Genomic DNA, 25,890 nt, shown 5'->3' with positions numbered 1-25,890 from the left:
AAATGGATTATTTGTCCGTTAAGATCGAAGATCCACTTCCAAACCCATATTTAACAACATACTCAACTATATTCATTGGTTTCATACAGCATTATACAAATACTTGATATCGGGTATATACATGCATGCACAATCATGTTCAACATTGCACACGATATTGTTCAGCATGTGATCGAGTCACGTGTGAGAAACAGCACAATGAGTATAAGTACCGCTAATTTTCGTATATACTTGTGCAAAAAAAACTTTTATAAACATAATTGTATTTTTTCAGTTTTGATAAACCCCGCTACACGCCTCGTATTTTGGGAAAGAGATTTGCCTTGACATCGACCGCATATAAATTTTTGGATGTTGGAATCAACGCTGGACCTATGTCCTCTGTGGATATACTTATTGGCGATAACCGAGGCAATCGGATAATTCTGCCTCATGCAATGTAGGTGACATTCATCGAAAAACGTGCAGGTATTCAGCGACTCGTGCAGTCGCCTGCACCATTATCGCTAGCGTTTCGAGATTTGGAACTCGTTAAAAATACGCGACGCAGATATTGTAAAATTGACGTCGTGCGGCACCAGCTTGTACATGAAACCGTCATCCGTACTCTTCCTGTTCGAACTAGAACATTGCGTTGAAAATGTGTATTTTCAACTATGCCAAAATGTTCATGGCGTAAGTGAAAAATTTAAACAATTCATAACAATTTTACGCTAAAATTGTATCACCGATAAATGTAATGCAGTTAGAATCTTGCGTGAATTTTATGATAAAAATTCAATTATTGATTGTGTGAACTGTTGGCGTATGCTGCAAATAATATTATACACGATGCATTACATGATAAATAAATGTATACTAAATGCATATCACTGTATCTAAAATTATCTTTCCTTCTGTCTACCGTTCCCTTGTCCACCGTCAGCGGTTTAGAATTACAGAGCGGTAACTCTCGATAAGAATGCGCGTGCCGCACTCGTCGCGCGATCATTAAACGTTTAACTTAATGTGAAACGTTTAACGTAAAACTTTACCTACTTAGAACTTGATCCGTTCACTCGTTATCGAGATCTCAACATCTCGGGTACTCGCAACCCGTCGCGTCGCGTAAAAGAGTCACGGTCGGTCTCGCTCCGCGTGTACTTGGCGCGAGACACTACCGTGTCTCTTGATATAAATTCTGAATTTTATCCGTACGATGACATAAATCTGGATTTTGGCAAAAATCAATACGCCGTCCTTTTCGATATGTGTGCGCGTTTTCGTAAAGCTTATTACTGATAAGATTGCTTCGATACGCTTTGCACCGTGGTTACATTCCTGACAAAAGGACCTTTTGTAGTCATTGATTGCTCGCGACAAAACGAATCTGTCAAGAGCGCCACTGTGGATGTGCGAATAGAATTTGACTGCAAAGAGAATGTACCGGCAAATACTATCGCCTATTGTCTCATCTTGCATGATCGCGTAATCGAATACTGTTTGTTGTCGAACGTAGTGCTCAAAATCATGTAAATTGCAATATCAGCAGATATTGCAATATAAGAGACACTGATGTACCGCGATAAGATACAGATTGCTCCATCGTTTCGACATGATTGTACCGACGTTTATCGATCTGCAAGGATTTACCGTCGGGATGAAATTTGTCGTGAAAGAGGTGGCGGTTCTGAGAAACGGGACAGTTTTGGCACATTACATTTTTACGTGTCCTATGCCATGGAGTCTCCTCATGAAATCCGACAAGTCATGCGCTTCCTGGTTGATTGCAAATCACCATGGACTACGATGGGAGGATGGAAACATGCCGTACAGCATGGCGAAACATCTAATTACATCGGCTGTACTTAGAGAGGGCAACGAGACGTCGACTCTTGTGTACGTCAAGGGATGCCAGAAACGAGAATGGCTGGTGGATCTGCTTGAGAATAAAGCGAGAAAAAAATCTAAAAATTGAGACTTTGGATGCAGATTATGAAAATATCGAATTTTTACATAATCTAGATGTTACTAATACTGTAAGATGCGAAAAACATGTTAAGAATTGCGCGTTGCAAAATGTATTAAAAATATTTAACTGGTGGTCGCGACACCAGAAAAATTATGATTTTTTGAAATAAACTATATATGTATATATAAACGTTTTATTTCTTTTTCCCACATACTTTGTAGTATAATATAGATGTTTTAACTGTTCAAGAGCTTTTTTCAGTTGTTTAAAAGAAGTTTGATAGCGGTTCAATAGCAGTTATACAGATCGCAGTTATACAGATCGCTGTTATACAGATAACTGTTTTAGTTGTTTGATAGCTGTTTAAAAGCTGTTTTTAGTTGTTTCATAGCGGTTCAAGAGCTGTTTTAGTTGTTTCATAGCTGTTCAATATCTGTTTGATAGCTGTTTCATAGCGGTTCAATAGCAGTTATATAGCTGTTTGATAGCTGTTTCATAGCGGTTCAAGAGCTGTTTCATGGCTGATTTTAGTTGTTTGATAGTTGTTTTAAAAGATGTTTTAACGATGTTTGATAGCAGTTCAATAGCTGTCTTTTTTTTCGCGAGGATTACTTTCGCGTAACATAATACGCCGCAGATAAATCGCGCGCATTCTCGCTCCTCGTTTTATTCGATAGCGGTTCAGAGTATCCACCCGCAATTGCAAGATGCAAAGGTAAGTAGAAGATTATTTTTCATGATAACTAGTTTTTGATAATATAATATGTCACAGATAAATCACGTAAAACCCTCTCTCTTCATTTTTCGATGCCCTATAAGTTGAGCTCGGGCTAGAGCGCGGTCAGTATAACGAACATCTTTAGTAGGACGATTAGCGACGAGATTCCTCGTGAATTTTTGTTGAGTGCGTAACGATGAAGTTTATAGAAGTATTTTTCCCGAGGGGCGTCCTGGTGCGAAAGTGTGACAAAAGTGTAGTGAACAGCGTAATACTGAGCTTTTTAAATGTTTTTTTTTTTTTTTTCCAGTTTAGTGGATGTGGCCGCGATGGGTTCGGCGCATTTTAAGGATCGAGGTGCAGATGGAGGACTGGTGGATGCGGATCCGCATCCCCCGAGATTGCGTGAGTATTTTTTTTTCCCCATTGTGCGTGCGCGTGTTTTAAGAAAAAATATTATTTTTAATGTTTATCTTACAACTGCGTATGGACTACCATATCCCAGGATTTATTAATATAGATCACTGGCGGTGGGTGCGGGAAGAGAGGCGGATAGATCGCGAACTGCAGAACGTATTGTGGGAATGCAATGAGTTCGACATTTTTTATTTACGAAAACTTTTCGGTGAGGATTACGAGGAGGAGGAAGAAGAAATATGGTAAGATAATCGCTTTTTCAATAAAAATATTGGTAGGCTAATCGTTTTTCCAATAAAAATTCTATCTTTATCTTAATCGTGTTATTGCATTTGTGTGTTTCAGGTAAATAAGTTGCCATGAACTATAATTATTTTCTTACTTCCTTAGTTGAAGTTGCGCTACATAACAAACCAAAATTATTATTGTATTATTTCTTGTTCATGGGAAAGGTAACGTGTAACTTGGACGTGGTGGACGGCCCAAGGAGAGAGGAGCGGAGAAAGTGGTGCGAGAGGAGAGAGAAGGGAGAGAGAGAGGCCGGAAGAGGCGGATTGGATGGAGAGGGCATAGAGGAAGATGAGGAAATGAAGGAGACGGGAAAATCGAAGCAGGAGGAGAGAAACGGAGGATGAAAAGGGCTGAGTGATATGGAGGTTAGGAGAGAGGCTGATAGAGCGAGAGGGGGGAGACGAGCGGGGGCAGCAGCACTACTGACGCGAGATCACGCGGCGCTCGCGCAGGCGCACCGGTGGTGATGAGCGCGGAGCGGAATGGTGTGCAGACGGAAGAGAGGTTAGCAAGGGGAACGGTGAGGATAGAGGCGGGCCGGACGCGGTAGGAGGAGGAAAGTAGATACGGCGGCGCGGGACATCAACGGGCGAGAGGTTGTGTGGGGAAAGCGGAGAGGCTAGAGGGCGTAGCAAGAGGAGGAAAGTTGAGACAGTAACGCTGGATAGTAGCTGGAAAGAGTTGGTACGACTGAGAGGAGAGGCAGGGAACCAAGAAAAGTTGGACGCACTGGCAGAGGTTTGAAAGGAGGCAGAAGTGTAAAGGAGGAAAGTATACAGAAGGTGAACGGAAAAGGTTTAAGAGAAATGCGAAGGAGAAAAGCCGTGGAGGAGCGGACTGAGAACTGTAAGTAGAGGAGGAACAAGAGGGGCGAGAGAGAGAAGGGCGGGATTGAAGGAACGGAGGTAGCAGCCCAGGTTACACGACGAGGGAGCTGAGCGAGTTGGTAGCAGGGAGTATCGATCGGGCGATCAATTGACCTGTCGAGACAAAGGGTTTGGCGATGGTGGCGCGGCAGGTGCGGAACAAAGCAGGGAGTCGGCTCGACAGATCGATGGATCGAACGATTGAAGGGGCCGGACAGATAGATAGGTGATGGAAGGAGAAGGAGAGAAGGCGACGTAGAAGTGAAACGAGGAAGGGGAGGAATTGACGAGCGTGCGTGAGCTGGACTTTGGTTGGCAAAAGGAAGGAAGGGGAGTGGGAAGGGTGAAGATGGACGAGGATAAAGCGGTGGAGGCGAGGGTATGGATACGGACGAGGACGAGGGCCATAGGAAGAAAAAAGAGTAAGAGGGAGACGTAGAAAGTGAGGTTAGAGAGAAGGGCGGGATTGAAGGAACGGAGGTAGCAGCCCAGGTTACATGACGAGGGAGCTGAGCGAGTTGGTAGCAGGGAGTATCGATCGGGCGATCGATTGACCTGTCGAGACAGAGGGTTTGGCGAGGGTGGCGCGGCAGGTGCGGAACAGAGCAGGGAGTCGTCTCGACAGATCGATGGATCGAACGATTGAAGGGGCCGGACAGATAGATAGGTGATGGAAGGAGAAAGAGAGAAGGCGACGTAGAAGTGAAACGAGGAAGGGGAAGAATTGACGAGCGTGCGTGAGCTGGACTTTGGTTGGCAAAAGGAAGGAAGGGGAGTGGGAAGGGTGAAGATGGACGAGGATAAAGCGGTGGAGGCGAGGGTATGGATACGGACGAGGACGAGGGCCATAGGAAGAAAAAAGAGTAAGAGGGAGACGTAGAAAGTGAGGTTAGAGAGAAGGGCGGGATTGAAGGAACGGAGGTAGCAGCCCAGGTTACATGACGAGGGAGCTGAGCGAGTTGGTAGCAGGGAGTATCGATCGGGCGATCGATTGACCTGTCGAGACAGAGGGTTTGGCGAGGGTGGCGCGGCAGGTGCGGAACAGAGCAGGGAGTCGTCTCGACAGATCGATGGATCGAACGATTGAAGGGGCCGGACAGATAGATAGGTGATGGAAGGAGAAGGAGAGAAGGCGACGTAGAAGTGGAACGAGGAAGGGGAGGAAGTGACGAGCGTGCGTGAGCTGGACTTTGGTTGGCAAAAAGAAGGAAAGAAAGTGGGAAGGGTGAAGATGGACGAGGATAAAGCGGTGGAGGCGAGGGTATGGATACGGACGAGGACGAAGGCCATAGGAAGAAAGAAGAGTAAGAGGGAGGTAGGATGGAAAGGAAAAAGAAGGGGAGGAATTAAGAAGGAGGAACGTTATTATAAGGGTTGAGAAGGAGAAATGAGGAGATAAGGAGTCAAATTGGGAGAAGACGAGAACAGGTCGGTGGAGGCGTGGAACAGAGAGAGAAGGGAGAGGGAGGGGAGATTAGAAAGAAGAATGGAGGAAAACAGAAACGCGGAGCGAGCTGAGGAGGACGAACTAACGAGAGGGATAGAGGAGAAACTCCTGATGATTTTAGACAAGGAGAAGGAGGACAAGAGGAAGGGGCTGTAGGACGAAGGGAGCAAGGCGAGACAAGAAGGATCGAGGCAGAGCGACGAAGACTCCGAGGAAGCAGAGAAGACAAGAGGGGGTGAGGGGAGAAACGGAGAGGGAGGGTAAAAGAAAAATGTAAGGTCGCAAATGGCCAGGATGAAGGGGTTGTTTTTCTGTTTGTAGAGGTTTGGGTACGTTCCTCAGAAAAAAAAACGCCTTGTAAACCCTACGGGGATAGACAATAAACCAATACAATACAATACAATATTTCTTGTTCATGCGTAAAATAATGCTTTGCTTTCTATAAAACTGAAATCATTGTATATTAGATAAATAAGTAATAATGTATAATTTATACACATTATTAAATACCGCGTGATACATGCAGAAAGTTATTTTCGTAAACTATGTCATCGTTCGTTATATCATTATTTTTATTTTATCTTCGGTGTATTAATATTTTCAAATCTATTATGTTTATATGAAATGTTATAATTTAATTATTTAATGTCATATAACTCTTAAATTGCGCAATAAAGATATTTTGTGAAATCATATAACCTTTTATTAATAACTTTATTTACATTTGCGATAGCCAAAGAAAATACAATTCTCAAATGTAATAAAATTGTGCTACGTCCCTCATATTTGAACAAATACATAAGTTATTAACGTATGCATACAAATACGGGGGAGGGAGAACGCAAGCAAAAAGACACGCGCGAGGGAGAGATAACGCGAACGGGGGCCGGGAGTCGGGAGCGAGAACGCGAACGGGGGAAAGAGACCGCGCGAACAAAAAGACGCGCGCAAACGGGGGCCGGAAGCGAACGCGCGAGGGAGAGATAACGCGAGCGGGAGCGTGCCGTGTGACGTCACGCGGACTCCGCGGCGCGGCGAAACGCGGTCGCCCCGCGGCGCCGGAAAACGCGGACACCTCGCCCTGCGGCGCCGGAAAACGCGGACCCTCTCGCCCCGCAGCGCCGGAAAACAAGGCGCCCGAAAAACGCGGTTTCCCTCTCCCCCTCCCTCCTGCGGCGCACGAAAAACGCGGTTTCCCCCCCTCGCCCGCGGCCCCCCCCGCCGGCGGTCTCCCCCTCCCCGCCGCGCCCACGGTTCCCCCCCGCCCGCGGTTCCCCTCCCCGCTCGCGGTTTCCCCTTCCGCCCCTCACTCCCACTCGCCCTCGGTATGTGGTCCCGAACTCTCGTAGCTTACTTACTTGAGTGCGCACCAGTTCTGCCAAAGAAAAACGCTATCTCAGGCAATTAAATTTATCGCTAGCGTAGCATTAAACTGTAAATTTATAAATAACGTTGCCAAAATTTAAAAAATTGAAAACGCTAACGGCGGAGGCTGTGAGAAATAAAGCGCGCCGTTAAGACCGGTCTACATAGGCCGCAGTTCGCAAAACGCAAGCGCAAGACACACGCACAGTCTACATGTCAATCTAACCTCTCTGTGTATAGAAGGATTAGGAATAATGAACGGAACAAATGGAGACAAAGACGGAAAGTTCACTTTTATAGGAGAGAGAGGTGAATCGGTAATAGATTATATAATTGGAAACCATAAAATTTGGGGGAAAACTGAGGAAATAAAGATTGGAGATGCTATTAATTCTGATCACCAGCCGTAATATTGAAGGTGAAAGAAACTGGTGAGAGAAGAGAAGGGGAGAAAAGAGTAAAGAGAATAATGAGTTGGTTAAAAGAAGGAACGGAAAATAACAGAAAAGAATGAAAGAGGCAAGAATAGAGGGTGCAAACATAAAAGAAATATTGGAGGGAATAAAGAACGCAGTAAAACAGCCCAGCAAACGAAAAAAATATTAAAATTAGATATTAAAATTTTTTAATACCTTTGAATCCCTTTTTTGGCGGAATTAGATGAAATTAAATGGGATTCGAAATGAGATAGTCCAATCCCATGGAATCCAAAAAAGAAATTTTCAATTCCATTCAATTTTATGGAATCCGTAAAGGTTATGGAATTGCATGGCATTAGATGGTTTAGGAAATTGTTTTAAATTTCTCCCGAAATGACCACACACACACAATTTTATGAAAATAGGAAAGGATGCTTTTAGATAAACGTTTATTTTTGTAGTCGGACGACTGGCGCCGTGTGGGCTTAGAGCTTGGGAACTCTTGCCTTAGGCGACTAGCGCCTGAAAATATCCAAAAATATCTTATTCGGTCCCGTAGGGAGTCTCCCTATATACCGGTCGGTGCGGAATTTTGAACTCGAGAGAATGTGCGGGCGAGGCGACGCCAAGCGGCGTTGATGCGAACTACCCATTTTCCGCGAGGGCGTGTATCACTGGTGGCGCGTACCGCCAAATTGGTTTAAAAGAATATTTCCTTGATAGAAGCCATCTAAGAAGTAATTTTCTTCAAGAAAGTAAAATTTTGTCATTAAGAAAAGGAAACGTTATAACCCACAAAAGTCATACTTTATTCAAGAAAATGATTTATTACATGGCTCTTAAGAAATTATTTTATTAGATTTAAATATTTATTTTCTGGGCGTATAGATTTTATATTACACTTTTTCTTAAAAAAATGTTACTACATAGAAAAAAATTATTTTCTTGTTAAAGAATAAATGTTTACTTATAACAAGATATTAAGTGTCAAAGAGCATATAAATTTCAACTAAAAAAATTGTTATTTTGATTCTGATATCGTACATTTTTATTTAAATTAAATAAATATTTACTTAAATAAAAAACATAATTTAAAAACATATTTATTTGGTTTAAAAAAATATTCCCTTGGTAGGAGCCGCCTAAGAAGTAATTTTCTTCAAAAAAGTAAAATTTTGTCATTAAGAAAAGGAAACGTTATAACCCATAAAAGTCATACTTTATTCAAGAAAATGATTTATTACATGGCTCAAGAAATTATTTTATTGGATTTAAATACTTATTTTCTTGGCGTATATATTTTAAATATTACACTCTTTCTTAAAAAAATGTTACTACATAGAAAAAAATTATTTTTTTGTTTAATGTTTACTTATAACAAGATATTAAGTGTCAAAGAGCATATAAATTTTAACTAAAAAAATTGTCATTTTAATTCTAGAAAACATTTTCTAAGATGTAATTTTTAAAGTGAAGAAAGTTAAATTTCTCATCTTGAAATAACAGTTTACTTTGTTCAATAAATAATATTCTGTATTTTATGAAATCTTTACTTAAATGTAGAAAATGTAATGACTTAAAATAATTTATTTAATACAATACACATATTTACTTGGAATTAGATATTTTTATTTAAATAAAATGAAAGGTAGATTAGAATACAATTCTCCTCATCGAGCTTACGCTGAAAAACAAAAAATAATATAATTTATTTTATTGTCAACTTAATTGTATATATATTTGCAATAAAAATTGTCTAATATGATTCTTGTAAATAAAACGTTTTATTTTAATGTAACAATACCGACTGTTGAATATTTAAAAAATTTAATGTTTTACATTAGTCTGTTTATCCCAAAGTTACCTAAAATTAAACTAATACGGAACTTTTAAAATTACAATTAATTTATAAGAATGACTTTTAATTTTGTAAGTGATAAGGAATGACATATTCAATATATATTATAGACTCAAATAACGATGGGATAAAACTAGGAATTTAACGTATTATACTCGTTTTTCAATCTTAATTTGGAATAAAATGGAATTTGTTCTGTTGTAAATATCGTCAAAATTCAATGGAATTTGATATATACATATTGATTTCCAAATTTGGGATTCAATGGTATATTTTTCATTGTCGGAATAGTCGGAATTCAATGGAGTTCAACACGGACACTTTTCAATCCCTATCCTGGCATTCAATGGTATTCATTTTATTGTCAGAATAGACGGAATTCAATGGAATTCAATACGGAAATTTTTAATTCCTAGTTTGGCATTCAATGGTATTCATTTCGTTAACGAAATCAATGGTATTCAATGGAATTCATGACGAAACTTTCCAATCCCTAACCTGACATTCAGTGGTATAATATTTTTGTGTCGGAATTGGATGGGATTCAAAAAAGACAAATTCTTTCCAAAATAAAGAATTCCATGATATTGAAACTATTTCAATCTCTTTTTTGGACACAATGGAATTCGGAAAGTCCTTAATTGAATTCCTGGTAATCCCGTTTTAATTCTTTTCAATTTTTTTTCGTTTGCTGGGAGGCTGCTGTTTGGAAAGAAATAAGAGAAGACCAGAGATCGAAAAAAAAACAGCAGATGGTGGGATAGTGAATGTGTAAGACTATGGAGAGAAGCACGAGAGAAACTAGTTAAATGGAGAAAGGGAGAAGTAGATAAAAAGAGGTATAATCTAAAGAAAAAAAATATGAGGAAAAAATAAAAGAGAAGAAAAAGATGGAAAGGGAGAGAGTTATAAAAAAGGCGAGGAAGCAACTAGCGAGAAGAAAGTATGGAGATTTATAAACAGAGAAAGGAAGGGTAGAAAAGAGGTTTGCGAAGAAATAACGGAGGAGCGATAGAATAAACACTTCATGGAGCTATTGGAAGGAGTAACTGTAAAACCGCGTGAAAAAGACAGGAAGGGAGAGGAAAGAATGGGTAACAAAGAGGAGCAGGAAGGAATAAGAAGAGAGGAAGTGGAAGAAGTAATTAAAGGAATGAAAGAAAAAAAGCAGCAGGTACGGATGGATTGCTAAATGAGGTATGGATATATGGAGGAGAGAGATTGAAGGAAAAAATATGGGAGGTATGTGATACAGCGTGGAGGACAGGCGAAATAGCAGAAGACTGGAAAGAAAGTATAATAGTACCAATAGTAAAGAAAGGAGAAGAATAAGAAGCACAAGATTACAGAGGGGTGACATTAATGAACACAAGCTACAAAATATACGCGGCAATTTTGGCGAAAAGATTGGAGAAGGAGGCGGAAGAAAGAAGAATATTACCAAAAACACAGGCAGGGTTCAGGAAAGGAAAGGGTACAATGGAGAATATATACGCATTGAATTATGTCATTGGAAGGGCTGTTAGCAAAAAAAAGGGAAGCTGGTGGCAGCATTTATTGATCTGAAAGCAGCATTCGACTCCGTGAACAGAGAAAAAATTTGGGAGGCACTGAAAAGAGAAGGGATTAGTGAACAGCTGAGAACTAGGATAGAAAATCTGTACGAAGAGACAAGAAGCGTGGTAAGAGTGAAAGGAGAAAAGGGATCATGCTTCTGCATGGTCAAAGGAGTCAGACAGGGATGCCCGCTGAGCGCTATGCTCTTCATACTACTGCTGGCAGATTTAGAGGAAACAATGATGAAGGGGCAAGATAGAGGCGTGATAGTAGAGAGAATAAAATTTTGGACGTTAGCATACGCAAACGATATAGTAGCTATAACAGAGGACAAAGAGGAGATAAAGAGGACGATGAAAAGACTGGAGAAATATTTCGACAGAAAAAAGCTGAGAGTGAATGTAGGGAAAACAAAGGTAATGAGATTTAGGAAGAAAGTAGGTAAAATGAAGAAAATGGAATGGAAATGGATGGGAGAAGAAATAAAGGAGGTAAAGGAATTCTACTATCTAGGCTACACATTCCAAAAGAATGGAGGACAGGAGGCGCATATAAACGAAAGAGTAAGGGTGCAGTCCCATGGAGCGTATTGCGCGTATCGAGAATCTGACCAATCACAGACGTTCCGCTATTTACGCTGCCGTTCCACCGAATCCATTATTGTAGCGTAATATGCGTCGAATATAAACAGCTTGAAAAAGAGACAAAACAAAAGACACTGATTTCGGAAGTTCTTGTTGCAAATGATGATGAACAACGAAAGAAATAAAAGTCCTGTAAGTATCTAATTAGCAGTTTTTAATATTATTGTAATATTTGTAATTGCTTGTATTTACATTATGCTTTTTAATAATATTTTGAGGTTAATTTAAAATTTGATGAAACATTTCTCTAGTTTGCATTGATTATTTCAGTTTAATATAAATAGGAATATATTTCATTATGAATAACAAATTATTTATGTTTATTATTCTTTTTACTTTTTACAGCCAATAAAATGTGGATACTGTGGGTGGCTACTTGACGGGCTACTTTATGGGTTTGTAGATGTTAGCTTGCTACAACATAATTGTTTGATACATTATAATGAGGAAAAACATCTTTTACACATTGATGACAACAATGTTGCAACTATTAGTAATTATCTAAAAATAATAATTATAACAATTAAATTTTATGATAAATGCACACTGGTTTATATACATATATATATGATTTCATATTTATATATATACATATTCATACGTATTTTATGTTTACAGTTGAGAATAAGATCAATCGACAAGCATTCAAACAACTAATACAAGTGAATATAATGAGGCGCTTGTTAATGCTGTATACTCTAGACCTGCATTATATGACCACCGTATACCTCTTAAAGACAGAACAAGTTTAAAAAAGAAGGCATTATGGAAAGAAGTTGGAAATTTAATGGGAGGTACGTTTTTACAAGTTACATAATATAATAAAATGTATATAATAAAATATTTCAACTAATACTGCAATAAGTATTATATTTTTTCTCTTTTAAAAACTATATAATTCCAAATTTTGATTTTTTTAATATAAAAAAAAAACGAAAATCTAGAATTTGTTCAAAAACGCTGGAAACAACTTCGCGACAGCTATTTTAAAGCGAAGAAAAAAGAAAACGCATACATACCGAGTGGATCTTCTGCAAGTATAAAAAATGATAAGATGACTTTTGCTTTGTACAACCAGATGAAATTTTTAGATGACATAATAGGAAAATCACCGTAAGTATTTTTTGTAAAATTAAAGAAAATTTATTACAATTATAAATTGATTTATTTAATAATACAGCACAGTCACTAGTTTACCGGCACTACCGGCAGACATCGATGAATGTCCAATACAATCGATAACCAGTAGGTACTGCTGAAAAGGTTCCATTACCTCAAAGTTCATCAGATTCTATCTCGTTAGATAGTTGGGCCAACACATCTGATCCAGCAACTAATAATTCTTCCTCATTTAAGTCGCAGTCATCAAAGAAAAGAAGTAAATTTTCATTATTTTTCCAGTATTTTTTTAATATAATTCCAATTTTTAATTTGTAAAAAGACATTGTTTTTACATTTCAGAAATAAAACAACATGATGATAGCTCAGATATTGAAATGAAAAGAGTAATCTTATCAAACATTGAAGAGTCGAAAAAGACGCCTGATGCTGTTGACGGTTTTCTCTTCCAAATAGGAAGTCGACTACGAGCATTGCCACCACGGGATAGGGCACAATTAGAGATAAAAATATTAACCAACATTTTTAATTTAGAAAGTTCTTTAATTATCACTTCACTAACTTGTGTTTTTCATGTTATATTAATTATATAAGCTTTAAATATATGCTAAACATACGATATATAAAAGTACGATATATATAAAGTTATGTATATTTTTAATACATATTATATAAAGTTATATATTTTTAAAATAATAAAGTTTTATAAAGTTAAAAATTATTCTCTATAGCTCTTTCCCATTGATAAGGTAATGCACCATTTCCATTAAAGAATGCAGTATATGTGTTTCAAACTTCGATTCCACTTTGAGATGCCCTTCCTCGATGAATTGGTAATGAGCAAAGCCCTCCGGAAATCGTTGAATGATCCTCGTCATTACTAATATGCATATATCTATCTTGTAACTGCATTTGTTCTCCATTATTAATAATAAAATTATGCAATACTATTGTTGCTTGCACAATTTTCTTTAAGGTTGAAGGTTGCACCAAGGTTGACCTCAACTATTTGCTCTACGCCGTCAATGTAGGCACGGCGTAGGCACGTTTTTCCATCATCTACAAACAAAATTATTATTTTAGTGAAATACACCTACAATGTAATAAAATGTACTTATAGTAGATAAAATATATACTTAAAAGCGGGTAAAAATAGCGTGTCGCCTCATCGACATAACACCCAAATCCCTCCAGACATGCGTGGCCGTCCACATCGGCGACGTTGCAAATTGTTTCGCAAACCCCGCATGTCTGCACCATTGCAATTTCCTAAAAAAAAATTATTATTAATTATTATTTTAATGAAATGGACTAGCTAGCAAAGCTCGATCTTAGTGCTCAAAATCTTATATTACAAATTCAAAATATTCAAACGTTTCGGCATTAAATGTGGTCTTCATCAGTGATAAACAATTATAACCTTGGTCGTTTAAGAAAAATTAAAACGACCAAGGTTATAATTGTTTATCACTGATAAATGCCACATTTAGAGCCGAAATGTTTAAATGTTTTGAATTTGTAATATAAGATTTTAAGCATTAAAATCGAGCTTTGTTTGCTAGCCCATTCCATTGAAATTGTTTATATATGCAAACATGACTAATTGTTTATTATTAATTATTTAACATAGCCAACTAATCCAAACATAGCTCTATCCCTCAACAAAAGTTATTTTAATCACTCATATATTTGCAGATATATCCAACTATAACCTAAAATGTAGAGTTATCATAACTTATTAATACCCTAAAAAGCAGCATATTTATCCACAAGAATGATCAAAATATTCCATATCTACCATATAATATTAATATATTACTAACTTCATTCTCGTTGATGTCATCCATTGTATAACTTCAAACACGTTAAACCTTTGAATTTCGTAGCACGTTGAAAAAGTTGGAACGGTCTGAACTTTTTCCCCCACTACATTTTCTTGACGCCAAAAGTCACGTGACCCCATTTGACGCTGGTTTCTAGCGTCAATGAAATCGCACCTTAATACTCCCGCGTGATCCGATTCGAGGACATTGCCAGGCGGGGAGTTTGACTGCCCAGCAAACGAAAAAGGATTAAAAGATATTAAAATTTTTTAATACCTTTGAATCCCTTTTTTGGCGGAATTAGATGAAATTAAATGGGATTCGAAATGAGATAGTCCAATCCCATGGAATCCAAAAAAGAAATTTTTAATTCCATTCAATCTTATGGAATCCGTAAAGGTTATGGAATTGCATGGCATTAGATGGTTTAGGAAATTGTTTTAAATTTCTCCTGAAATGACCACACACACACACAATTTTATGAAAATAGGAAAGGATCAATGCTTTTAGATAAACGTTTATTTTTGTAGTCGGACGACTGGCGCCGTGTGGGCTTAGAGCTTGGGAACTCTATGTATCGTTCTATGATTATTGGGATTTACCCAATAACGTTTCCTACGATAATTTCTTCTTTTCTGTTTGTGTAATTCGTTTATCAGAACTGTTGCTAAAAGCTCCCAGCAAACGCAAAAGGATTAAAAGATATTAAAATTTTTTAATACCTTTGAATCCCTTTTTTGGCGGAATTAGATGAAATTAGATGGGATTCGAAATGAGATGGTCCAATCCCATGGAATCCAAAAAAGAAATTTTAAATTCCACCCACTCCTATGGAATCCGTAAAGGTTATGGAATTGCATGGCATTAGATGGTTTAGGAAACGTCTCGCGCCTCCGTTGGGCGATCAAGCGCCGTTGTTCATCGGTAAGCTTTTGTGTATGCCTAAGGGCATTACACGCACTACTGCCGACGGGCAATTAGCCCGAAAATGAGATTTGTAAGATCTGTCAGGCACCGTAGGGGGTCCCTTTACATAGCGGTCGAGACGAAACTTTGAACTCGAGAAGATGCCCCGGCGATGCGACGCCTAGCGGCGTCGACGCGAATTGCCGGTAATGCAGATACCGCGCGGGCGTGTACTATTATTGGCGCGTACCGCCATAGAGTTCAACACGGACACTTTTTAATCCCTATCCTGGCATTCAATGGTATTCATTTTATTGTCAGAATAGACGAAATTTAATGGAATTCAATACGGAAATTTGTAATTCCTAGTTTGGCGTTCAATGGTATTCATTTCGTTAACGGAATCAATGGTATTCAATGGAATTCATCACGAAACTTTCCAATCCCTAACCTGGCATTCAGTGGTATTCATTTCGTTAACGGAATCAATGGTATTCAATGGAATTCATCACGAAACTTTTTAATCCCTAACCTGGCATTCAGTGGTATAATATTTTTGTGTCGGAATTGGATGGGATTCAAAAAAGACAAATTCTTTCCAAAATAAGGAATTCCATGATATTGAAACTATTTCAATCCCTTTTTTTGACAGAATGGAATTCGGAAAGTCCTTAATTGAATTCCTGGCAATCCCGTTTGAATTCTTTTCAATCTTTTTTCGTTTGCTGGGTGGGGCGGCACATCTGTCAAAGAATAACGCCCGACCCAAGCCCGACACGCCCCGCTCCTCAGAGCCAATCCTTATTCCGAAGTTATGAATCCAATTTGCCGACTTCCCTTACCTACATTAGTCTATCGACTAGAGGCTCTTTACCTTGAAGACCTGCTGCGGATATGGGTACAAACCGGCGCGACACCTCCACGTGGCCCTCTCCTGAATTTCCAAGGTCCAAGGGGAAGATCCGGACACCGCCGCAACTGCGGTGCTTTTCGCGTTCCAAACCCTATCTCCCTGCTAGAGGAGCCTGTGGGAACGAGATAGCTGAAAGAACGATGAATGAAAACTGCCGTCAATTCTGGAATGAAAAATCCGTATTTACTCGGAGCATATACAGGGTGCCCCACAATTGTTGGTACTTTTTTCATATTTAGACAGAGCGAGCCAAACTGAGTCGAAAAGTCATGTACCATTTTACAATTTTCGCAATAGTTGACGAGTTATTAATGATTAAAAATCGACGTATTAGCCCGCCCACCGCCAAATCCAAGCGCGCGGCGAGATGCGGCCGCCCCGCGGTCGGCGCGCGGGCAGTTGTTTACTACAAGCGGCGATAATTACGCACGAACGGCGCGTAACGCCGGGTCCCTGTCCTAAGCGATGATATAGTTTCTCACCTTTTTTAAATAGAAATAAAATTTTCTAACAACATAAAAAATTTTTTTGTGCGTACGTATGTACATATGTGTGCACATGCATACACCAGGAAAATATCAATTCTACTGCTTAAAAAAGCGATTACTCAATTTACCTTTTTTTTTTAGTAAGTAACGGTTGTCTTTAAGCAAGAATATTTCTTGATATTAGTCTTAAAATGTACAAATTTTAGAAAGAGTCTTTATTATGTACTCGAAAGAAGAATTTATACTTCTTCAAAGAACATAATAAAATTTTATCAAAGAACAGTCAAAATAATAAATAAAATAATATGAGGACCCTCGAGATTAAAATAGGAGAAGGCTATGAGGGTCAGACGCAGATCACAGTGCGTAATATCAGAAATAAGTGATTTATTCGTCGTTTTGATACATCAGTTTTGAGCCATCTTCAACGGTAGTTACAAAAATTAAGTTACACGTTCTCCGTACCGTATGGTGAGTTTACTGATTCAAAGTATCAGAAACATAGACCAATTGATCCATATCTGTAAATTTGTTCAATTAATGTTGAGATATTAAAAAGATCCCTTAGGAAACTCACCATTCGGTCTGAAAAACGTGGAATACAGAGCCATGTATACATAATGAATACTCTCTGCGAGAAAATTTGACGATCTTTATCGACACGACACATGCACAGCAATGATATGAAAGGTCTTGCAAGAAGAGGCATGTCGTAGGTCAACACACCGGCGAGGATTATAACAAAGCACGATTTGACACCGTCTCAAAATGACACGGATTTTTTGCATCATGCATATGTCACGGTTTTGAGCAAATTGTAATCCATGCTCATGAACTTTGGTCGTTGGCAAATCGGGATTTTACTATTGGTACATGCAATATTGTGACGGTGTCAAATCGTGCTTTGTTATAATCCTCGCCGGTGTGTTGACCTACGACATGCCTCTTCTTGCAAGACCTTTCATATTATTGTGTGTCGTCGACAAGATCGTCAAGTCTTCTCGCAGAGAGTAGATATTCATTATGTACGCATGGCTCTGTATTCCACGTTTTTCAGACCGAATGGTGAGTTTCCTAAGGGATCTTTTTTTAATATCTCAACATTAATTTTAAACAAATTTACAGATATGGATCAATTGGTCTATGTTTTTGATACTTTGAAGTAAACTCACCATACGGTACGGAGAACGTGTAATTAAACTTCTGTAACTACTGCTGAAGATGGCTCAAAGCTGAGCCGAAACGTACGGATCGATGTAATGTATCAAAACGACGAATAAATCAGTTATTTCTGATATTACGCACTGTGATCTGCGTCTGACCCTCATAGCCTTGACTTCTCCTATCAAAATAATTAGCAAATTGAATTTTTGTTTTAATTTTGTATTCTTAACTGAAGAACTGAATAATTAGAATGTAGAATATTATTTATTTTAAATAATATTATCAAGAAAACATTTTTTGTAAAGATCATCGTTACTTAAAAGAAGAGAAAACTGAGTAATTGGTTTTCTTAGCACTAGAATAATATTTTTTTACGTGTGCGTATACGGCACGCCATTTTACTATTTAATATCATCATAAAAATTCTATCAAATTAAATCGATACTTAAAGAAAAGAAATTATTATTATGTCTAGACATACTTATAATTTATCGAATTATTATTAAGCTATAATTGAAAATGCAGAATTACAATTATGTCTAGAAAAAATATTAATTCTGAATTTATTTTACGTTATGACATAAACAATTTTCGGGAATTAAAAGTATGTACATAATTGTAATTCCCGAATTTTACTTATGTACGCAATTTTAATACTTGAATTTCTATTATGTACACACAATCGTAATTCTGGAATTACTTTTTTTCTTTTGGTAAGTAACGGGGTTCTTTAAGAAAGAATATTTTCTTGATAATAATCTTAAAATGTATTCATCACAAATTTTAGAGAAAGTCTTTATCATGTACTGGAAAAAAGAATTTATACTCCTTCAAAAAACATTATACCATTTTATCAAAGAAAAGTCAAAATAATAAGCAAATCAAATTTTTGTTTTAATTTTATATTTTTAATTGAATAGTTAAACAATTAGAATTTAGAATATTATTTGTTTTAAGTAAAGAGAGTGATGAGTGTATTTTAAGATTATTATAAAAATAAAATATTCTTTGCGAAGATGACCGTTAAAAGAAGGGAAATGGAGTAATTGGTTTTCTTAGTACTGGAATGATATTTTTTGCGCGTGAATTGTGCATGAATAGCAATCGCGATATAAGATCGCGAGCCAAAAAATAATTTTTTTTTCTGTGGCAAGAAAATGATAGAGCGCTATCATTTCCACACCACCTTGCGGTAGATAGCATGGCGCATTTTTTTTTAAGTAGTGTCCCCAGTAGGTTTAATCCACTTTATAAAAATATTTTAATGCAAGAACTGTTCGAAGTGCTCAAAAAATATCATTCCAGTGCTAAGAAAACCAATTACTCCATTTCCCTTCTTTTAACGGTCGCATCTTCGCAAAGAATATTTCATTTTTATAATAATCTTAAAATACACTCATCACTCTCTTTACTTAAAACAAATAATATTCTAAATTCTAATTGTTTAACTATTCAATTAAAAATATAAAATTAAAACAAAAATTTGATTTGCTTATTATTTTGACTTTTCTTTGATAAAATAATATAATGTTTTTTGAAGGAGTATAAATTCTTTTTTCCAGTACATAATAAAGACTTTTTCTAAAATTTGTAATGAATACATTTTAAGATTATTATCAAGAAAATATTCTTTCTTAAAGAACCACGTTACTTACTAAAAGAAAAAAAGTAATTCCAGAATTACGATTGTGTTGTACATAATAGAAATTCAAGTATTAAAATTGCGTACATAAGTAAAATTCGGGAATTACAATTATGTACATACTTTTAATTCCCGAAAATTGTTTATGTCATAACGTAAAATAAATTCAGAATTAATATTTTGTCTAGACATAATTGTAATTCTGCATTTTCAATTATAGCTTAATAATAATTCGATAAATTATAAGTATGTCTAGACATAATAATAATTTCTTTTCTTTAAGTATCGATTTAATTTGATAGAATTTTTATGATGATATTAAATAGTAAAATGGCGTGCCGTATACGCACACGTAAAAAAATATCATTCAAGTGCTAAGAAAACCAATTACTCAGTTTTCTCTTCTTTTAAGTAACGATGATCTTTACAAAAAATGTTTTCTTGATAATATTACTTAAAATAAATAATATTCTACATTCTAATTATTCAATTCTTCAGTTAAGAATACAAAATTAAAACAAAAATTTAATTTGCTAATTATTTTGATAGGAGAAGTCAAGGCTATGAGGATCAGACGCAGATCACAGTGCGTAATATCAGAAATAACTGATTTATTCGTCGTTTTGATACATTACATCGATCCGTACGTTTCGGCTCAGCTTTGAGCCATCTTCAGCAGTAGTTACAGAAGTTAAGTTACACGTTCTCCGTACCGTATGGTGAGTTTACTGATTCAAAGTATCAGAAACATAGACCAATTGATCCATATCTGTAAATTTGTTTAATTAATGTTGAGATATTAAAAGATCTTTTAGGAAACTCACCATTCGGTCTGAAAAACATGGAATACAGAGCCATGCGTACATAATGAATATCTACTCTCTGCGAGAAGACTTGACGATCTTGTCGACACGACACACAATAATATGGAAGGTCTTGCAAGAAGAGGCATGTCGTAGGTCAACACACCGGCGAGGATTATAACAAAGCACGATTTGACACTGTCACAATATTGCATGTACCAATAGTAAAACGCCGATTTGCCAACGACCAAAGTTCATGAGCATGGATTACAATTTGCTCAAAACCGTGACATATGCATGATGCAAGAAAACCGTGTCATTTTGAGACGGTGTCAAATCGTGCTTTGTTATAATCCTCGCCGGTGTGTTGACCTACGACATGCCTCTTCTTGCAAGACCTTTCATATCATTGCTGTGCATGTGTCGTGTCGATAAAGATCGTCAAGTCTTCTCAGCCAGAGAGTATTCATTATGTATACATGGCTCTGTATTCCACGTTTTTTAGACCAAATGGTGAGTTTCCTAAGGGATCTTTTTAATATCTCAACATTAATTGAACAAATTTACAGATATGGGTCAATTGGTCTATGTTTCTAATACTTTGAATCAGTAAACTCACCATACGGTACGGAGAACGTGTAACTTAATTTCTGTAACTATTATACCGCTGAAGCCTAGATGGCTCAAAACTGAGCCGAAACGTACGGATCGATGTAATGTATCAAAACGACGAATAAATCACTTATTTCTGATATTACGCATTGTGATCTGCGTCTGACCCTCATAGCCTTCTCCTATTTTAATCTCGAGGGTCCTCATATTATTTTATTTATTATTTTGACTTTTCTTTGATAAAATTTTATTATGTTCTTTGAAGGAGTATAAATTCTTCTTTCGAGTACATAATAAAGACTCTTTCTAAAATTTGTACATTTTAAGACTATTATCAAGAAAATATTCTTGCTTAAAGACAACCGTTACTTACTAAAAAAAAAGGTAAATTGAGTAATCGCTTTTTTAAGCAGTAGAATTGATATTTTCCTGGTGTATGCATGTGCACACATATGTACATACGTACGCACAAAAAAATTTTCTATGTTGTTAGAAAATTTTATTTCTATTTAAAAAAGGCGAGAAACCATCATCGCTTATAGGACAGGGGCCCGGCGTTACGCGCCGCTTGTAGTAAACAACTGCCCGCGCGCCGACCGCGGGGCGGCCGCATCTCGCCGCGCGCTTGGATTTGGCGGAGGGCGGGCTAATACGTCGATTTTTAATCATTAATAACTCGTCAACTATTGCGAAAATTGCAAAATGGTACATGACTTTTCGACTCAGTTTGGCTCGCTCTATCTAAATATGAAAAAAGTACCAACAATTGTGGGGCACCCTGTATAAACCACGGTCCAGCATCATTCCGAATTATGACGATCCCTGAGTAGCGTCAGACCACGTTTGGTCTGGGCCCATTGCGATGGCCCTCGCGGGTGTTGACGCAATGTGATTTTTGCCCAGTGCTCTGAATGTCAACGTGAAGAAATTCAAGCAAGCGCGGGTAAACGGCGGGAGTAACTATGACTCTCTTAACAGTAGCCAAATGCCTCGTCATCTAATTAGTGACGCGCATGAATGGATTAACGAGATTCCCATGTTGCCACCAAAATTTTCACTTGGCTTTTTTTTGGCTTGGGTGGTATGTGTTAGCACTATAATTGTTAGTAAAAAAACCCAGCTTTTATAGTATGACTTGAAAATAATTATTTTTAATTATTTTTAATTAAGCCTGGCGAGCAATCGAATTGGCAATTTATTTGCATGTTCCTGAGTGAGCAATTATCAATATCCGATAAAAATTAAGACTTATACTATGACTTGAAAATCAGTTTTTTTTCTCACCTGCGTACTTCTAAACCCCTTAAGTACGGCCAGCCAGATGTTCGAATTATCGAAAGAGAGTCGTCCACGCAGGTTATAACGAAAAATCGTTATTTATAAAATCACTTGGCCAAAAGTGTCGTCAGATCTTGGACTATAATAATTAATGTTCATTTTAACATACTAAAACATTAAACATTAGTCTAGACTAAAACATTAAACAATCACCTAACAATATAAACAAAATAAACAAATAATTTAATTGAATCACAAATATAAAAACGCCGGAATAATCGAATGAAACCATGGCAAGATAAATTTATATTTATATTAAGAAATGGTAAAATCTCTTCTGTCAGAAAGAAAATGTAAAAAATTATTAACGGGAGTATTCTGATTTAAAAGATCTTTAAAATATATATTTTGCAGGAATTTTTTATAGGGAAACGAAGAAAGTGAATAACGTTAAACTTTGCATTTTTACTTCACCTTATTTTAAAATTTTATTTTTATTTTTTAAGTAACAAAAATGCTTTTCCTTTCTATTATATTATAGGTATTCTGATCACTAGAAGGTATAAATGACAGACGGTGTAAATAATTCTAGCTGTTCTATAGGTATCTGAAACGCAAAAATCTAAAATTTTCTTATTCAGAAGAAGTATATGTGGCTACGTCTGAACTAAAACTAAACCAATATTGTCATTCTAGGCAGCCTTTTTATCAAAAATATTATTAATCAATATTAAATAAACAATTTACGGTCTGAGCTTGGATTTTATAGTAGCCTAATAATATTTTTTATATATTATATTTACATATTTTTTTCAACTTTAATAAACTACCCGCCAACTAACTTGTCAGACTTATAACACAGCTTTTATTAGAGTAGTAAAATTCCCTCATTCCCCTCTAATTAAATCGATTTAAATAATAGTAAAGAATTTACTACTCCAACAGGAGCTGTGTTGTAAGTCTGACAAATTATGTCGGCGCGCAGTTTATTAAGGTTGAAAAAAATATACGTGTAGTACACAAAAAATATTATTAGGTTATTAAGATCCAAGCTCGGACCGTAAACGGCTTATTTAATATTGATTGATTGTATAACGGTCACATAAAACGGGGGGTCTTATTTCTCTTATATTATAAAAATATTAAAACTTTTTTTAAAATTTTGTTAGTATTTTATTAAAAGAAAAAACTAATAAACGTATAATGTTTATTCTAGTTCAGACAATAACCACACTTATTCTGAATAAGAAAATTTTTTGTTTTTGGGTTTCTGATACCTATAGAACAGCCAGAATCATTTACTCCGTCTGTCATTTACACCTTCTAGTGATCAGGATATAACATAGAAAAAAATAGCATTTTTCTTACTTAAAAAATAAAAATAAATCCTTAAAATAAGGTTAAATAAGAACATGTAAAGTTTAACAATATTCGCTTTCTTTGTTCCGCTATAAAAAATTCCTATGTATGAAAAATACTTATTTTTAAAACCTTTCAAATCAGAATACGCCCTTAATTTATTGTTTGTTATTAATTGATAGGGATGACGCGCAATATACAACAGTTTTAGTGCTAGTACTCAATATATTTCTCGAAGAACGTGTGATATACAAGGTCACGAGAGATTACGTGACGGACAGAATAGAAGACCGCGAAGCAAAAACATCAGTAGCAGATGCGAAACCGCGCTCCCTATTAGAGGTAGAGAGCGCCCTCCATAATGCCGAATCCGCATCCCGCGAAAAACGATCTAATATGAATATAACTAAAATCATATTAAATCACATTAAATTTGGGTAAAATTCAAATTAAATCCAGATTTTATATTAAAATTATATTTGTTTAAATACAGTTTTAATTTGCACTTATTAAAATCAGTTATGTAGATTAAATATGATCCACAATAAAATAGGGCTTTAATTAAAATTTAATTAGATCACTTATGTGGATCATATAACACTTCGAATCAAATATGGTTTTAATTTGTATTTAATAAGATAACTTATGTGGATTATATATGATCCAGAACCATACATGATGCAGAATATTTATATATAAGACTTTAATAAAAAGTTAATGTGTTCTGTATGCGACTTTTACTCGATTCAATTGCGACTTTAACCCGAAGGGCCTAGCGGAGTAAGCATGTGAAATCGGCCCTTAATTATACAAAGCTGACATTAATGTCACAAGTTAGTACCAATATGATAAAACTTTCCACCAAATATTATTTAAAAAAATTCATTTTTTTAGAAGTTATGCAGGGAGAAAGTAAAATAAAGAAATATATTTTTCTCGAAAACCACTTGACCGATCTTGATGAAAAAAATATATGTTATGTAGACTAATAAAACTAATTAACAAAAAAAATGTCTAAAATGTTTGCCAAAAAAAAGACCAAAAAACAAATATTTGAATTTTTAAATATTTTTTTTAGGGTGATATTTTCGAGGTACCCCTTTGAAATTATTTTTACGAAAATTTCTCTTAAAATGTCCACTATAACATATATTCTTTTAATTTTTTTTAAATGGTGGAACATAGTTAAAAATACGAAAATCGTAAGCGTCGCGTCACTCCGGCGCACAGTGCAGTGCCATTCCGCGTTGCGGGTGTTCGATGTAAATTTACTAGCACATATGTACGTCTGCAATTAGCCTATAATATGTATACTTTTTAATTTTTATAGTTTTTAGAGTTTACCACGTGGAGGTTGCACACGGTTTTAAACTCCTTATTGGGGTGCTTTTTTAACGGAGTCCCCTCGCCTTTCACTACGTTTCCGTAAAATCAGGGTGCTTTTTTAACGTGAGTCCCTTCGCCTCTCACTACGTTTCCGTAAAATCGGGGTGTTGCGTATCATCCAACGAGTCGTGCACGACATGCGCATAAATAATCATAAACACATACATACAAACGCGGACCCGCAAAGAGACGGACCACTCAAATGCATAATCGTTAATCACACACATAAGCACAAGCACACACGCATGCCTCTAGAACAAACATTCTCGAATTCATCCAACGATTACGTCGCCACATTTTCCGTCTGGCGGCGCGAATCAAAGACACCCGCGGCATCGACAATCGGAGGACACCGTCGCCACCGCGTCTAAATATTTGTATCGCATCATTTTGAAGAACCAATAAGAGATCCTCTGTTGATGGAGCGGGGATAGGGGGAGGAATCGCGACGACGAAAGACGACGGAAGACGACGCAAGACATTCTTTCTGGCCGCGACACGAGTAGAGAACACACGCGTTTATTAAGATTTGCATTTGAGCGTACGTGACTCAGGGTACATACCCCCAGGCGTTGTCGCGGGTCCGCGAATATACGCGGGCGACTCAGAGCACTAGCCCCTAGGCGTTGTCGTCAGACCGGCGATCGAAGACAACAGTCTTCAGGCGTCATCGCGGTCTAACACGATACGAGTGTAGAAAGTTTCGAAAGGCGAGTACGTGCCTTTTTGGCAATAAATTTGAAGTCTAAATACGAACCATTACTTCTTAAGTTGAACCGTTTGTAATAAAATAAATAAATAAATTGTGAATACGAAACTACAGCGTTGACGTGAATAACTTCCACGCTGACATACAACATTTTG

At 36.8% G+C, this 25,890-nt stretch overlaps 2 protein-coding genes and 2 long non-coding RNA genes across 5 annotated transcripts; 3 read left to right on the top strand and 1 right to left on the bottom strand.

The window, feature by feature from the left end:
• Positions 1-3: 3 nt before the first annotated feature.
• Positions 4-6,085, top strand: LOC143893555 (uncharacterized). The gene is made up of 2 exons (XR_013255842.1): positions 4-3,328; positions 3,432-6,085. It is a non-coding gene; the product is annotated as an uncharacterized LOC143893555 (long non-coding RNA).
• Positions 6,086-9,425: 3,340 nt separating this feature from the next.
• Positions 9,426-13,025, top strand: LOC143893556 (uncharacterized). 2 transcript variants are annotated; one of them, XM_077399080.1, is made up of 6 exons: positions 9,426-11,665; positions 11,879-12,026; positions 12,152-12,327; positions 12,478-12,646; positions 12,714-12,911; positions 12,995-13,025. In XM_077399080.1, the coding sequence occupies exons 1-3, from the start codon at positions 11,633-11,635 to the stop codon at positions 12,283-12,285; spliced, it is 315 nt and encodes a 104-aa protein (XP_077255206.1). In that variant the 5' UTR covers positions 9,426-11,632; the 3' UTR covers positions 12,286-12,327; positions 12,478-12,646; positions 12,714-12,911; positions 12,995-13,025. The 2 variants fall into 2 exon arrangements, with proteins under 2 accessions (XP_077255206.1, XP_077255207.1); XM_077399081.1 differs by having other exon boundaries at positions 9,428-11,665.
• LOC143893561 (uncharacterized) lies at positions 10,360-11,560 on the top strand. Its single transcript, XM_077399086.1, has 2 exons — positions 10,360-10,506; positions 10,859-11,560. The coding sequence occupies exons 1-2, from the start codon at positions 10,360-10,362 to the stop codon at positions 11,558-11,560; spliced, it is 849 nt and encodes a 282-aa protein (XP_077255212.1).
• A 340-nt stretch (positions 13,026-13,365) lies between the features above and the next one.
• On the bottom strand, positions 13,366-14,672 carry LOC143893557 (uncharacterized). Its single transcript, XR_013255843.1, has 3 exons — positions 14,476-14,672; positions 13,789-13,921; positions 13,366-13,711 (listed from the first exon to the last, which is right to left on the bottom strand). It is a non-coding gene; the product is annotated as an uncharacterized LOC143893557 (long non-coding RNA).
• Positions 14,673-25,890: the final 11,218 nt, after the last annotated feature.

Source organism: Temnothorax americanus, unplaced genomic scaffold (genome assembly GCF_048541705.1).
Source record: "Temnothorax americanus isolate GAGA-0224 unplaced genomic scaffold, ASM4854170v1 Scaffold121, whole genome shotgun sequence".
Lineage (NCBI taxonomy): Eukaryota > Metazoa > Arthropoda > Insecta > Hymenoptera > Formicidae > Temnothorax > Temnothorax americanus.
Note: the sequence above shows the minus strand (reverse complement) of the source record. Positions and strands in the feature narration are given on the sequence as shown.

Bases quoted from the DNA above. Each gene is read 5' to 3' on its own strand.
- LOC143893561 (XM_077399086.1), top strand. From the start codon at position 10,360: ATGGAGCTATTGGAAGGAGTAACTGTAAAACCGCGTGAAAAAGACAGG. The intron at 10,507-10,858 runs GTACGGATGGAT...AAGGGCTGTTAG, and splicing joins TGAAAGAAAAAAAGCAGCAG to CAAAAAAAAGGGAAGCTGGT.
- LOC143893556 (XM_077399080.1), top strand. From the start codon at position 11,633: ATGATGATGAACAACGAAAGAAATAAAAGTCCT. The intron at 11,666-11,878 runs GTAAGTATCTAA...TACTTTTTACAG, and splicing joins ACGAAAGAAATAAAAGTCCT to CCAATAAAATGTGGATACTG. The intron at 12,027-12,151 runs GTAATTATCTAA...TTATGTTTACAG, and splicing joins CAACAATGTTGCAACTATTA to TTGAGAATAAGATCAATCGA.